This window comes from Oncorhynchus kisutch, linkage group LG25, assembly GCF_002021735.2.
Source record: "Oncorhynchus kisutch isolate 150728-3 linkage group LG25, Okis_V2, whole genome shotgun sequence".
In the NCBI taxonomy this organism is placed as follows: domain Eukaryota; kingdom Metazoa; phylum Chordata; class Actinopteri; order Salmoniformes; family Salmonidae; genus Oncorhynchus; species Oncorhynchus kisutch.
In genome coordinates, this window is record NC_034198.2 from 913,529 (window position 1) to 930,488 (window position 16,960).

The window sequence follows — 16,960 nt, forward strand, 5'->3', positions numbered from 1 at the left end:
ATTCATTTATTAACACTCAGTCCCTGAACTTGCTTGACGACTGTCAGCAGACATCATTACAATTACCTTCATGTATTAATATAAATCAGTATTTTATGGGTAAAAAAACCTGGAGCCTCATGTATTGAATGTTATATTGAAAACCTAAATCACTTTGTGCCCTTGGACAAATGAATGAGGAGTTTTCTATTAGCTCACATCGCCACCTAATGGTTTAATTTGAAAGATAAATCATAGGGGTGTGTGCGCTTTTGTGTATAATATATCTGCTCTGTCTTTCTGATCATGCTAAAAGTGTGTTTGTGTGTTTCAGACTGTGCAGGCTGTGGTAGGGACATTAAGAATGGCCAGGCCCTATTGGCTCTGGAAAGACAGTGGCACCTTGGCTGCTTCAAGTGCAAGGCCTGTGGCAATGTGCTGAGCGGGGAGTACATCAGCAAGTGAGTAATCATCAACTGCAACACACTCAAGCCTATCTTAATCTCTATACCCTCCCCCCTCTCTCTTAGGCTATGTCCAAAAACTTGAGCTTCCCTTCTAAATAGTAAGCTGATTGGGTATATGAAATTGCAACCTTATAATAGGTGACATTTCAAATATGGGGGCACAAAGAGGGGGTGTTCTACTAAGCTATATGGAATTGTTTTAAGGTCACACCGGTCTGAAGTGAGCTTCACCAGGGCAGTCCCGTTATCTCTACTATGCTGCTTACACAGACAAGTTATATTTGGAGGATTCCTCTCAGGAACATTCAATCAGTCACTTGCATGAACACAGAAATTGTTTTTTAGAAAAGCACAAACAAATGTTCCACCACATTCCCTACTCTTATCACTCACTCTGATAATTATCATAACATTTTATTAATTTAGTTATTACTTAAACTATCAAATGAGTAAGTAAACAATCACTGCATACAACCATAGACACTTTCAAACAAAAAAAAAAAAAAAATGTTTTTCTTGCAGACCCTCACTAGAAAGCTCGGCAGAATCAGTCATGCAGTTTGTGACGCCAAATTCTTGTAGAAATTCTACACGAGACACTCAAAGTCAATCTTAAATGAATAACTCTTTAACCTCTAGTGACACCCCATCCCGGGTCCGGGAGCGTAATCATCGACTGACACAAATTAGCATAACTCAACGGACATAAATATTACTAGAAAATATTCCTATTCATGAAAATCACAAGTGAAATATATTGAGACACAGCTTAGCCTTTTGTTAATCACCCTGTAATCTCAGATTTTCTAAATATGCTTTACAGCCAAAGCAAGACAAGCATTTGTGTAAGTTTATCGATAGCCTACCATAGCATTATGTCCAGCTAGCAGCAGGTAACTTGGTCACGAAAATCAGAAAAGCAATCCAATTAAATCGTTTACCTTTGATGAGCTTCGGATGTTTTCACTCACGATACTCCCAGTTAGATAGCCAATGTTCCTTTTTTCCAAAAATATTATTTTTGTAGGCGAAATAGCTCCGTTTGTTCTTCACATTTGGCTGAGAAATCACGGAAACGCCGAAAAATATTCCAAATTAGCTCCATAATATCGACAGAAACATGGCAAACGTTGTTTATAATCAATCCTCAAGGTGTTTTTCAAATATCTATTCGATAATATATCCACCGGGACAATTGGTTTTTCAGTAGGACCGATTGGAAAAATGGCTACCTCTGTATTTTACGCGAGATTCACTCTGAGAGCCATCAGGTGACCACTTACACAATGTAGCCGCTTACGGGTATTCTTCAACATAAATGCGTAAAACTACGTCACAATGCTGTAGACACCTTGGGGAATACGTAGAAAAAGTAATCTGGTTGATAGCCCATTCACTGCTCAATAGGGACGCATTGGAACGCAGAGCTTTCAAAACATGAGGCACTTCCGGATTGGATCTTTCTCAGGCTTTCGCATGCAATATCAGTTCTGTTATACTCACAGTTTTGTTACAGTTTTGGAAACTTTAGGAGTGTTTTCTATCAATTACATGCATATTCTAGCATCTTGTCCTGACAAAATATCCTGTTTACTTTAGGAATGTTATTTTTCCAAAAATGAAAATACTGCCCCCTAATAACAAGCTAAAACGGTCACAGTGAAACTCCGATGCATAAAGTCCAGGCGGAAGTGAGCTCCAAGAGGGCAGTCCCATTCGTTCTCTTATATACTGAAGTTATATATGCATGATTTACAGTTACAGTTGAAGTCAGAAGTTTACATACACTTAGGTTGGAGTCATTAAAACTCATTTTTCAACCACTGTCATTTTTCCAACAATTGTTTACAGACAGATAATTTCATTTATTATTCACTGTATCACAATTCCAGTGGGTCAGAACCACGAGACCACGCAGCCATCATACCGCTCAGGTAGGAGACGCGTTATGTCTCCTAGAGATGAACGTACTTTGGTGCGAAAAGTGCAAAACAATCCCAGAACAACAGCAAAGGACCTTGTGAAGATGCTGGAGGAAACGGGTACAAAAGTATCTTTATCCACAGTAAAACGTGACCTGAATTAAATGTCAGGAATTGTGAAACTCAGTTTAAACGTATTTGGCTAAGGTGTATGTAAACTTCCGACTTCAACTGTATACTGTATTTTGTACAATCTGTTGCATCTTGCCTATGCCGCACGGCTATCGCGCATCAATATACACTGCTCAAAAAAATAAAGGGAACACTAAAATAACACATCCTAGATCTGAATGAAATATACTTTTTTCTTTACATAGTTGAATGTGCTGACAACAAAATCACACAAAAATGTATCAACCCATGGAGGTCTGGATTTTGATTCACACTCACACAAAGTGGAAAACCACACTACAGGCTGACCCAACTTTGATGTAATGTCCTTTAAACAAGTCAAAAGGAGGCTCAGTAGTGTGTGTGGCCTCCACGTGCCTGTATGACCTCCCTACAACTCCTGGGCATGCTCCTGATGAGGTGGCGGATGGTCTCCTGAGGGATCTCCTCCCAGACCTGGACTAAAGCATCCGCCAACTCCTGGACAGTCTGTGGTGCAATGTGGCGTTGGTGGATGTAGCGAGACATGATGTCCCAGATGTGCTCAATTGGATTCAGGTCTGGGGAATGGGCGGGCCAGTCCATAGCATCAATGCCTTCCTCTTGCAGGAGCTGATGACACACTCCAGCCACATGAGGTCTAGCATTGTATTGCATTAGGAGGAACCCAGGGCCAACCGCACCAGCATATGGTCTCACAAAGGGTCTGAGGATCTCATCTTGGTACCTAATGGCAGTCAGGCTACCTCTGGCGAGCACATGGAGGGCTGTGCGGCCCCCCAAAGAAATGCCACCCCACACCATGACTGACCCACCATGACTGACTCCAGACTGTCACGTCTGTCACATGTGCTCAGTGTGAACCTGCTTTCATCTGTGAAGAGCACAGGGCGCCAGTGGCGAATTTGCCAATCTTGCTGTTCTCTGGCAAATGAAAACCGTCCCGCACGGTGTTGGGCTGTAAGCACAGCCCCCACCTGTGGACGTCGGGCCCTCAAAAGCTCCTCCTGTTCCTCCTTGCACAAAGGCAGAGGTAGCGGTCCTGCTGCTGGGTTGTTGTCCTCCTACGGCCTCCTCCACGTCTCTTGATGTACTGGCCTTTCTCCTGGTAGCGCCTCCATGCTCTGGACACTACGCTGACAGACACAGCAAACCTTCTTGCCACAGCTCGCATTGATGTGCTATCCTGGATGAGCTGCACTACCTGAGCCACTTGTGGGTTGTAGACTCCGTCTCATGCTACCACTAGAGTGAAAGCACCGCCAGCATTCAAAAGTGACCAAAACATCAGCCAGGAAGCATAGGAACTGAGAAGTGGTCTGTGGTCCCCACCTGCAGAACCACTCCTTTATTGGGGGTGTCTTGCTAATTGCCTATAATTTCCACCTGTTGTCTATTCCATTTGCACAAAAGCATGTGAAATGTATTGTCAATCAGTGTTGCTTCCTAAGTGGACAGTTTGATTTCACAGAAGTGTGACTGACTTGGAGTTACATTGTGTTGTTTAAGTGTTCCCTTAATTTTTTTGAGCAGTGTATTTATATGTACATATTCTTATTCCATCCATTTACATTTGTGTGTGTATAAGGTAGTCACTGTGAATTTGTTAGATATTACTGCACTGTAGGAACTAGAAGCACAAACATTTCGCTAGACTCGCATTAACATCTGCTCACCATGTGTATGTGACCAATACATTTGTATTTTATTTGGTCCTCGGTGGGCATATTGTTGTCATCAAACTTTGTCATCAAAGTCTGGCATTCTCTGGATTCATGGCGCTTTCAGGTCGAATCTGTGATCTTCAGGTCGGAGCGCTAGAAAGAGGCTCGAGTTCCCAACTTGGAACTCCGAGTTGAATGACCATTCAAAACGTATTTTCCCAGTCTGAGCTTTTTCTCTGAGTTCGCAGTTGTCTTGAACTCACTGAAGCCTGAGAGTTCAGAGTTTCCAGTACGACAGAAGTCATACTGGATTGACAGCATGGCCAATGTTGAATGTTTATCATTTTAAGCTTGGAAAAGAGACCCTTAAACCCAGACTTGGACCACACACCCACTCCTCTGAATTGCTGGCTACTGATTGCTTTGCAAGACTTGCAGTTAGCCACTGATTCCTTCCAAACCACTCATTGTTGAATTTGCGGTTTCCAACTTGTTGTGTAATGTGAATGTCCAATGGCCGATGAGTAGCGATAATTTGATATACCATTTCTCTTCATAATTTCTCTCTTCATGTGATAAGGTTTGAAAAGGATTTGCCAGTAGATTGTCTATTTGATTCATGATGACTGCTCGCTAAGATTTTAAAAAGTATGATGTTGACATGATCAGTCCAGTTATGTCAATATTCGGTAGATATAACGTGATTTGATGTAATTTTATCTGTGCCCAATTACCTTGAGCCTCCTTGGATGGGCACTTCTAATGGAACTCTATGGCAGCACACAAGGGGCTTGAATTTTCAAGCTCTAGCCATAGATTTTGCGGTGACTTAGTGCCCACATGAGTGCCAGAACACTGAGCCAATCATGGTGGAACTAGAGAACATTACCAACCCCTATGCTCCATATTTTCCCCTTCACCACTTTATTTCCACCAGAATTCCTTGGGACCAATGTTCCCTCTAAGTTGTTTCGTTACTGAGCAAATTTCAGTTCTGCTGAGCACAAACTTGAACATTGTGAGATATGTTCCTGCTCATTTACTTTGAACACTGAGGCTGTACCCGCTTTAATTTAGATAACAGTGGTCAAGTAGGTTATTGGGGCTATTTGATCATAATGTAGACCTGCCAGAGTGGCCTACCATCAAAACAATGGAGAAAATGCATCCCGTAACATTTAAGGATATAAGGAAGGATATAAATACATTTACTCAAAGTTTAAAACAAAAGTGAAAAGATCTATCTCAAATATTTGTAAATCCCATACAATAATCTGTATTCTAAGAGCAAGTCTCATCTTTACATAGAGGGGTCATAATAGTTTTGTCGGCCTGTTCGGATGCGACAGACGATTTTGAGACGCATCCAATGCAGATATGTGATGAGCGCCTTGATTCGGTCTTATGTAGCAACATTTGAAAAGTGTGTTTTTTACATATGATATATATGTACAGACACAGAGGTACAGACTGGTATATCATACCCTGCATTTGAGGAACAATAGGGAAGAAATTCTGCTTTGAAAGTTGAGAAACTTGTAACCTCAAAAGTGGCCTTTTGAATGTTTTGGTACCTACGGGAGAGCTCTTTGTCTACACCCATTCAGCATCGTTCACACCCTCAAGTTTTAGCCCCACCCATGTCTTTAAGGGTTGATCCAAGTGTTAACAGCAGTCAAGCACCCAAGCTAACTGGCTAGCGTTGGCCAGCTTGCTAGCTACAATTTACACTTTTTTGCCAACTGACACCGGTCATATTCAACAGGTGTTAAGCGTTCGTGAATTCTTCAGTTATTCTGCGCTCTGGCACACTCAGACGAGACTGCTCTGAAATCGGAGTAGATAGCCAGAGCGAATTTACCAGCTACGTCTATCAACAGTCGTCGCAGTGGCATTCTATTGAAATGGTTACTTGTCTTTTGCTAGGACATGTAGGTAGCTAGGTATTTAACCATAATCCCACATTACTAACATTACTACCATGCATGAATCTGTTAGCTAGCTAACATTAGGCTATAACTAGTAAAGCAAACGGGTCTGAGATACGAATAACAAGATCATACACGTAACGTTAGCTAGCGAACCTACCAGCTAATGTTAGCTAGCTAACAGTACACTTTAGCTTGAAAAATACTTTCTATCAAAATTAGAAACGTGTAATATCTGAAAATATATATTGTTAGACTATTTTACCCTTGCTCTGAAATCGGCTTGATAGCCAGAGTGAATTTACCAGCTACGTCTATCAAGAGTTGTCGCAGCGACATTATATTGAAATGGATACTTGCATAGTGGAGTCTTTTAAGACATGCTAGCTAAACAATTAACCATAATCCCAACTCATGACGATACTACCCTGCATAAATCTGCAGTTACTTAACCAACCAGGTTCAATGTTAGCTAGCTAACATTAGGCTATAACTAGCAAAGCTCTGAGATACGAATAATAAGATCATACATGTAACGTTAACTAGCGAGCTAGCTAGCTAACAGTACACTTAACTTGAAAGTGTCTTTTGTCCAGGTGGGAAAGGGCCGTGTGGAGTGCAATAGAGATTCCATCATCTGTGGATTTGTTGGGGCAGTATGCAAATTGGAGTGGGTCTAGAGTTTCTGAGATAATGTTGTTGATGTGAGCCTTGACCAGCCTTTCAAAATACTTCATGGCTACAGACGTGAGTGCTACGGGTCGGTAGTCATTTAGGCAGGTTACCTTAGTGTTCTTGGACACAGGGACTATGGTAGTCTGCTTGAAACATGTTGGTATTACAGACTCGGACAGGGAGAGATTGAAAATGTCAGTGAAGACACTTGCCAGTTGGTCCGAGCCTGCTCACAGTACACGTCCTGGTAATCTGTCTTGTGGATGTTGACCTGTTTAAAGGTCTTACTCACATCGGCAGCGGAGAGCGTAACACTGAAACACGCATGGTGCTCTCATGCATATTTTAAGTGTTTGCCTCGACGCGAGCGTAGAAGTAGTTTAGCTCGTCTGGTAGGCTCGTTTCACTGGGCAGCTCTCGGCGTTGCTTCCCTTTGTAGTCTGTGATGGTTTGCCACATCTGACGAGTGTCGGAGCCAGTGTAGTACGATTCGATCTTAGTCCTGTATTGATTCTTTGCCTGATAGATGGTTCGTTGGAGGGCATAGTGGGATTTCTTATAAGCTTCCGGGTTAGAGTCCCGCTCCTTGAAAGCAGCAACTCTAGACGTTAGCTAGTGTGGATGGTGCCTGTAATCCATGGCTTCTGGTTGGGGTATGTACGTACGGTCACTGTGGGAATGACGTAATTGATGAACTTATTGATGTATCCAGTGACTTATGTGGTGTACTCCTCAAGACCATCAGAGGGATCCCTGAACATATTCCAGTCTGCTAACAAAACAGTCCTGTAGCTTAGCATTTGCTTCATCTGACTACTTTTTTATTGATCGAGTCACTGGTGCCTCCTGCATTAATTTTAGCTTGGAAGCAGGAATCAGGAGGATAGAATTATGGTCAGATTTGCCAAATGGAGGGCGAGGGAGAGCTTTGTATGCGTCTCTGTGTGTGGAGTAAAGGTGGTCCAGATTTTTCCCCTCTAGTTGCACATTTAACATGCTTATAGAAAGTTTCCCGGATACTAGGAGCACCACCTCTGTGTGAGCATTCTCTTGTTTGCTTATGGCGGAATCAGCTCATTCAATGCAGTCTTAGTGCCAGCCTCTGTCTGTGATGGTATGTAAACAGCTACGAAAAATACAGATAAAACCTCTACCGTAGATAGTGTGGTCTACAGCTTATCATGAGATACTCTACCTCAGGCGAGCAATAGCTCAAGACTTACTTAGATGCCGTGCACCGGCTGTTATTTACAAAAATACATTATCTGGCCCCCTTTGTCTTATCAGACACCGCTGTTCTATCCTGCTGGTACAGCGTACAACTAGCCAGCTGTATGTTGATGGAGTCGTGGCTGAACAATGACACTGTGAAGCATAAGATATTACAGTTTTGACTTCTCATCTTATTCCCATCTTATATCACAGCCAATATCTAAGTGTTTATTGACTAGAAATTTTCAGATCTTGCCCTCTCTGTCTGCCTGACTCTTGTTCCCCCAACCCCCCTCTTTTCTCTTAGGGATGGCACCCCCTATTGCGAGAAAGACTACCAGATCCACTTTGGGGTCCAGTGTGAGGCCTGCAATCAGTTCATCACAGGGAAGGTTCTGGAAGTAAGAAACATTTCCTCATCCCCTTGCTCCTCCCGTCTCATGACTTGAAATTATAAATCATTGTTCCTTCAGTCGTTGCTTTGAATGAACAGTGTGCATAGTCAAGTCCTATATTATTGGATTTATCCATTCAGCCGGGGATCTATATGGCATGCTCAATTTTTTTTACAGCCCAGCAGTAACGCATCATGTCAGATTGGTGATTAATTCAACAAAATGAGGAAGGAATGATGTTGAAGAGTATTCAAACATGCCCATAGGTTTCATCCTAGCCTTTAATCTAACGTAGCCAAAGACTTGATGACCCCTGTGTAACAATGGATTTTTATTTAACATTTATTTAGCCAGGGAGTCATGTTTAGACCACAATCTCTTTTGCAGATGAGCTTGCATGAACACATCAATAAACAATTACACTATGCATACAGTACCAGTCCAAAGTTTGGACAAACCTACTCATTCAATAGTTTTTCTTGACTTTCTACACTGTAGAATTATAGTGAAGACATCAAAACTATGACATAACACATTTGGAATCATGTGGTAACCAAAAGAAGTGTTAAACAAATCAAAATATGTTATATTTATTCATAGCAGCCACCCTTTGCCTTTTTTTTATTTATTTTTATTTCACCTTTATTTAACCATGTAGGCTAGTTGAGAACAAGTTCTCATTTGCAACTGCGACCTGGCCAAGATCAAGCATAGCAGTGTGAACAGACAGAGTTACACATGGAGTAAACAATTAACAAGTCAATAACACAGTAGAAAAAAGGGAGTCTATATACATTGTGTGCAAAAGGCATGAGGAGGTAGGCGAATAATAAAAATTTTGCAGATTAACACTGGAGTGATAATGATCAGATGGTCATGTACAGGTAGAGATATTGGTGTGCAAAAGAGCAGAAAAGTAAATAAATAATAATTGCGATTTTTGCAATTCGTTCCAGTCACAGGCAGCAGAGAACTGGAACGAAAGGCGGCCAAATTAGGTGTTGGCTTTAGGGATGATCAGTGAGATACACCTGCTGGAGCGCGTGCTACGGATGGGTGTTGCCATCGTGACCAGTGAACTGAGATAAGGCGGAGCTTTACCTAGCATGGACTTGTAGAGGACCTGGAGCCAGTGGGTCTGGCGACGAATATGTAGCAAGGGCCAGCCGACTAGAGCATACAGGTCGCAGTGGTGGGTGGTATAAGGTGCTTTAGTGACAAAACAGATGGCACTGTGATAAACTGCATCGAGTTTGCTGAGTAGAGTGTTGGAAGCAATTTTGTAGATGACGTCGCCGAAGTCGAGGATCGGTAGGATAGTCAGTTTTACTAGGGTAAGTTTGGCGGTGTGAGTGAAAGAGGCTTTGTTGCGTAATAGAAAGCCGACTAGATTTGATTTTTGATTGGAGATGTTTGATATGAGTCTGGAAGGAGCGTTTACAGTCTAGCCAGACACCTAGGTACTTATAGATGTCCACATATTCAAGGTCGGAACCATCCAGGGTGGTGATACTGGTCAGGGTGCCTTGATGACAGTTTTGCACACTTACACTCTTGAAATTTTCTCAACCAGCTTCACCTGGAATGCTTTTCCAACAGTCTTTAAGGAGTTCCCACATATACTGAGCACTTGTTAGCTGCTTTTCCTCTCACAAAGACACGGCGATTGGAACCAAATATCTCCAATTTTCACTCATCAGACAAAAGGACAGATCATCCTTTCACCTATTCTTTTTAGCAAGAAGGCTGGATCATGTTGTATTGTACTTGTTTTGTTATATATAGTGCTGTGAAATTATTTGTCCCCTTCCTGATTTCTTTGCACATTTGTCACACTTAAATGTTTCAGATCAAACAAATTTTAATATCACTCAAAGATAACTGCATTTTGTGTTTACTTGGGTTAAGTGATCATTTTATTTCAAATCAAAATCAAATCAAATTTATTTATATAGCCCTTCGTACATCAGCTGATATCTCAAAGTGCTGTACAGAAACCCAGCCTAAAACCCCAAACAGCAAGCAATGCAGGTGTAGAAGCACGGTGGCTAGGAAAAACTCCCTAGAAAGGCCAAAACCTAGGAAGAAACCTAGAGAGGAACCAGGCTATGTGGGGTGGCCAGTCCTCTTCTGGCTGTGCCGGGTGGAGATTATAACAGAACATGGCCAAGATGTTCAAATGTTCATAAATGACCAGCATGGTCAGATAATAATAAGGCAGAACAGTTGAAACTGGAGCAGCAGCACAGCCAGGTGGACTGGGGACAGCAAGGAGTCGTCATGTCAGGTAATCCTGGGGCATGGTCCTAGGGCTCAGGTCCTCCGAGAGAGAGAAGGAGAGAATTAGAGAACGCACACTTAGATTCACATAGGACACCGAATAGGACAGGAGAAGTACTCCAGATATAGGGCTAGGGTCAGTTTGTTATGACACAAACTACTGCAGCATAAATACTGGAGGCTGAGACAGGAGGGGTCAGGAGACACTGTGGACCCATCCGAGGACACCCCCGGACAGGGCCAAACAGGAAGGATATAACCCCACCCACTTTGCCAAAGCACAGCCCCCACACCACTAGAGGGATATCTTCAACCACCAACTTACCATCCTGAGACAGGGCCGAGTATAGCCCACAAAGATCTCCGCCATGGCACAACCCAGGGGGGGGGCGCCAACCCAGACAGGATGACCACATCAGTGAATCAACCCACTCAGGTGACGCACCCCTTCCAGGGACGGCATGAGAGGGCCCCAGTAAGCCAGTGACTCAGCCCCTGTAATAGGGTTAGAGGCAGAGAATCCCAGTGGAAAGAGGGGAACCGGCCAGGCAGAGACAGCAAGGGCGGTTCGTTTCTCCAGAGCCTTTCCGTTCACCTTCCCACTCCTGGGCCAGACCACACTCAATCATATGACCCACTGAAGAGATGAGTCTTCAGTAAAGACTTAAAGGTTGAGACCGAGTTTGCGTCTCTGACATGGGTAGGCAGACCGTTCAATAAAAATGGAGCTCTATAGGAGAAAGCCCTGCCTCCAGCTGTTTGCTTAGAAATTCTAGGGACAATTAGGAGGCCTGCGTCTTGTGACCGCAGCGTACGTGTAGGTATGTACGGCAGGACCAAATCAGAGAGATAGGTAGGAGCAAGCCCATGTAATGCTTTGTAGGTTAGCAGTAAAACCTTGAAATCAGCCCTTGCTTTGACAGGAAGCCAGTGTAGAGAGGCTAGCACTGGAGTAATATGATCATTTTTTTTGGTTCTAGTCAGGATTCTAGCAGCCGTATTTAGCACCAACTGAAGTTTATTTAGTGCTTTATCCGGGTAGCCGGAAAGCAGAGCATTGCAGTAGTCTAACCTAGAAGTGACAAAAGCATGGATTAATTTTTCTGCATCATTTTTGGACAGAAAGTTTCAGATTTTTGCAATGTTACGTAGATGGAAAAAAGCTGTCCTTGAAATGGTCTTGATATGTTCTTCAAAAAGAGAGATCAGGGTCCAGAGTAATGCCGAGGTCCTTCACAGTTTTATTTGAGACGACTGTACAACCATTAAGATTAATTGTCAGATTCAACAGAAGATCTTTGTTTCTTGGGACCTAGAACAAGCATCTGTTTTGTCCGAGTTTAAAAGTAGAAAGTTTGCAGCCATCCACTTCCTTATGTCTGAAACACATGCTTCTAGCAAAGGCAATTTTGGGGCTTCACCATGTTTCATTGAAATGTACAGCTGTGTGTCATCCGCATAGCAGTGAAAGTTAACATTATGTTTTCGAATAACATCCCCAAGAGGTAAAATATATAGTGAAAACAATAGTGGTCCTAAAACGGAACCTTGAGGAACACCGAAATTTACAGTTGATTTGTCAGAGGACAAACCATTCACAGAGACAAACTGTTATCTTTCCGACAGATAAGATCTAAACCAGGCCAGAACTTGTCCGTGTAGACCAATTTGGGTTTCCAATCTCTCCAAAAGAATGTGGTGATCGATGGTATCAAAAGCAGCACTAAGGTCTAGGAGCACAAGGACAGATGCAGAGCCTCGGTCCGATGCCATTACAATGTCATTTACCACCTTCACAAGTGCCGTCTCAGTGCTATGATGGGGTCTAAACCAGACTGAAGCATTTCGTATACATTGTTTGTCTTCAGGAAGGCAGTAAGTTGCTGCGCAACAGCCTTTTCTAAAATTTGAGAGGAATGGAAGATTCGATATAGGCCGATAGTTTTTTATATTTTCTGGATCAAGGTTTGGCTTTTTCAAGAGAGGCTTTATTACTGCCACTTTTAGTGAGTTTGGTACACATCCGGTGGATAGAGAGCCGTTTATTATGTTCAACATAGGAGGGCCAAGCACAGGAAGCAGCTCTTTCAGTAGTTTAGTTGGAATAGGGTCCAGTATGCAGCTTGAAGGTTTAGAGGCCATGATTATTTTCATCATTGTGTCAAGAGATATATTACTAAAACACTTGAGCGTCTCTCTTGATCCTAGGTCCTGGGAGAGTTGTGCAGACTCAGGACAACTGAGCTTTGAAGGAATATGCAGATTTAACCTCTGAACTACCGATACCGGATCCGGGAGCGTGACTACACCCTCAGGCTCATTACCATAACGCAACGTTAACAATTTCTAAAAATCACAAATGAAATGAAATAAATATGCCTGCTCTCAAGCTTAGCCTTTTCTTAACAACACTGTCATCTCAGATTTTCAAAATATGCTTTTGAACCATAGAAAATCAATCATTTGTGTAAGAGTGTTGATGGCTAGCTTAGCATTTAGCGTAGCATTTAGCACATAACATTTTCACAAAAACCAGCAAAGGAATCAAATAAAATAATTTACCTTTGAAGAACTTCAGATGTTTCAATGAGGAGACTCTTAGTTACATAGCAGATGTCCAGTTTTTCCTGAAAGATTCTTTGTGTAGGACAAATCGCTCCGTTTTGTTACTACACATTTGGCTACCGAAACGAACCGAAAATTCAGTCACCAAAACGTCGAACTTTTTTCCGAATTAACTCCATAATATCGACCGAAACATGGCAAACGTTGTTTGAATCAATCCTCAAGGTGTTTTTTCACATATCTCTTCATTGATATGCCGTTCGTGGAAGCATGTTTTTTCTCAGAATCCCATGGAAAAATACCAGCAGCTGAGTTTTGCGCACCAATTTCCACGCAGGACACCGTGCGGACACTTGGAAAATGTAGTCTCTTATGGTCAATCTTCCAATGATATGCCTGCAAATACGTCACAATGCTCCAGACCCCTTGGGGAAACGATAGAAAGGGTAGGCTCATTCCTGTCGCATTCACAGCCATATAAGGAGATGATGCAAATCGGAGCCTCAGAAATCCTATTCATTTCCTGGTTGCAGAAACATCTTGGTTTCGCCTGTAGCATGAGTTCTGGGGCACACACAGTGAAAATCTTTGCAGTTCTGGAAACGTCAGTGTCTTCTTTCCAAAGCTATCAATTCCATGCATAGTCGAGCATCTTTTTTGACAAAATATTGCGCTTAAAACGGGAACGTCTTTTTATCCAAAAATGAAATAGCGCCCCCCTAAGCTTAAGAGGTTTTAACTTCTTGAGGCTAAGCGAGACATTAACGTCCCATCTAGCCTCTAGCCCAGGGAAATGCGTAGCGCCAAAATCATATAGTACTCGTTAAAACTCAAACTTTCATTAAATCACACATGCAGGGTACTCAATTAAAGCTACACTCATTGTGAATCTAGCCAACATGTCAGATTTTTTAAATGCTTTTCGGCGAAAGCATGAGAAGCTATTATCTGATAGTATGCAACCCCCCGAAATACCTGAAGGGGACGTAAACAACAGAATTAGCGTAGCCGGCGCTACACAAAACGCAGAAATAAAATATAAAACATTCATTACCTTTGACGAGCTTCTTTGTTGGCACTCCTATATGTCCCATAAACATCACAATTGGGTCTTTTTTTCGATTAAATCCGTCCATGCATACCCAAAATGTCCATTTATGAAGCCCATCTGATCCAGGAAAAAACTGCTTCAAAAACACTTCAAACTATTTTGTAAACCAACTAGTAGTAAACGTTAATAATCGATCAAATTGATCACGGGGCGATCTGTATTCAATAGCAGCAGGTCTTGAAATCTTGGTCGATATTCTATCTTTCAAAACTTCCGCCTGTGTACTTGATGACAGGAAGTGCCTATTTCTCATTTCACCAAGGATTAACCTCAACCGAATTGCCAGTACTGGTGACATCGTGTGGAAGCTGTAGGTATTGTAAACTGGACGCTATCTATTTTCCCTTGCCATAGACAATCCAGAAACTGGCGGAGGGATACTTTTTTTTCTGTGAACAGGTTTTTCTTGGGGTTTTGCCTGCAAAACACGTTCTGTTATAGATCACAGATGTGATTTAACCGGTTTTAGAAACTTCAGAGTGTTTTCTATCCACACATACTAATCATATGCATATACTATATTCCTGGCATGAGTAGCAGGACGTTGAAACTTTGCGCGATTTTTAACAAAAGAAATAAAAAAATTCACCCGATCCTTACATTTTTGTACTTTTACAAGAAACTATTTATTGAACTGCATTGTTGGTTAAGGGCTTGTAAGTAAGCATTTCACAGTCTATACCAGTTGTATTTGGCGAATGTGGCATAACATTGTATCAACCCGCAAGGCGAGCAGTCAAATTATTAACATGAGTATCAACGCTGATAACTAGGCATAACACAAACTCATCATTACACTATTGTTGTTCTAAATTAAATCAACCACTTCACCCTCCTTATCATTCAGTTAGACATAATTTAAATGAAATAGTAAAGTTGCACAATTATCACGTATTCGTCGATTTGTCATTCATTCAATGAGGAGAGGGAGACGCATTAGCGCCTGTCTGGGTACCAACGTCTAACTGTGAATTGTCTTGGCGGGTTAGGTTAGGAATACTGTAGGTGTGAAAAAAAACTGGTAAAAAAGCTCTAAATACATTTCTGTTTGTGATTTTAAAATTCTGACAAATGAGCAGTGTAAAATACAAACAGTTAGGAAAAGTCAGGGAAGGAGGACAGCTTTTTTTAAATTTTCAAACGTCAGTGGCCATTGGACTATAGCATTTCTAGTGTTAAAACTTGTTTCTGTGGCGGGATCAAATCAGTGCATATTTTAGAGCGCCACCGAAAGTTTTCGATAAAACTCAAACTTTCATTAAAACACACATACAAGGTAGTGAATTAAAGCTACACTCGTTGTGAATATAGCCACCAAGTCAGATTTGTAAAATGCTTTTCGGCCGGCGCTACCCAAAACGCAGAAATAAAATATAAAACATTCATTACCTTTGACGAGCTTCTTTCTTGGCACTCCTATATTTCACATAAACATCACAATTGGGTCTTTTTCCCGATTAAATCCGTCATTGTATACCCAAAATGTGATTTGCTGAAGACCGGTCTGATCCAGAAAAATGCCCCTTTACAAGACGCAACGTCACTTTTTAAAATGACAAAAGTTGCCTATATACTTTTACAAATCACTTCAAATTAATTTTCTAAACCAACTTTAGGTATTAATAAACGTTAATAATCTATTAAATTGATCACGGGGCGATCTGTATTCGATAGCAGCAAGTCTTGAAATCATCGTCCATGTTTTCACATTCAAAACATCCTGTGGTGAGCCCAAAGAAAGGAAATGCGTCACGCTACCAAACCAAAGATAAAGCAGAATGAAAATGACAGCATTGGCGACATCGTGTGGAAGCTGTAGGCCTTTACAGGGGATTCCTATGTATTTTTTTCAGCGTTAAACAATACATTGACTGGCGGATGGATATTTTTTTTATGTTTCGGGGAACAGTTTTTCGACGCATTTTGACTCCTTAAACACGTTATGTTATAGCCACAGACACGGTTTAACCAGTTTTAGAGACTTCAGAGTGTTTTCTATACACACACACTTATCATATGCATATACTATATTCCTGGCATGAGTAGCAGGACGCTGAAATGTTGCGCGATTTTTAACAAAAAGCTGCGTAAATTCGCATCATCCCAAAGAGGTTTTAAAGAGCTGCACTTTTAAGAGGTTACTGTACTTTTCACAGTAACTTAATGGAAGTTAGTTGCCTGGAAATGTCTGTAAATGTTGCATTACCTACTTATACTGAAAAAAAAATTATACAACCTGCAACAATTTCAAAGATTTTACAGAGTTATATTTCATATAAGTTACAGTTTATTTGTCAATTGAAATATATTTATTAGGCACTGATCTATGGATTTCACATGACTGGGAATACAGGTATGCATCTATTGGTGACAGATATGTTTTTTTTTGTTTTTAAGGTAGGGGCGTGGATCAGAAAACCAGTTCATATCTGGTGTTACCACTCTTTGTCTTATGCAGAGTTGATCAAGCTGTTGATTGTGGCCTGTGAAATGTTTTCCCCCTCCGCTTCAATGACTGTGTGAAGATGCTGGATATTGCTGGGAAATGGAACACGCTGTCGTACATGTCAATCCAGAGCATTCCAAACATG

At 41.6% G+C, this 16,960-nt stretch overlaps 1 protein-coding gene across 1 annotated transcript in view; it reads left to right on the top strand.

Moving 5' to 3' along the window:
• ablim1b (actin binding LIM protein 1b) overlaps positions 1-16,960 on the top strand; it is an 88,143-nt gene that overhangs the window by 44,525 nt on the left and 26,658 nt on the right. Inside the window, exons 5-6 of the mRNA XM_020460265.2 lie at positions 314-440; positions 8,326-8,419. Coding sequence (XP_020315854.2) covers positions 314-440; positions 8,326-8,419 — 221 coding nt within the window. The remainder of the gene's footprint in view (positions 1-313; positions 441-8,325; positions 8,420-16,960) is intronic.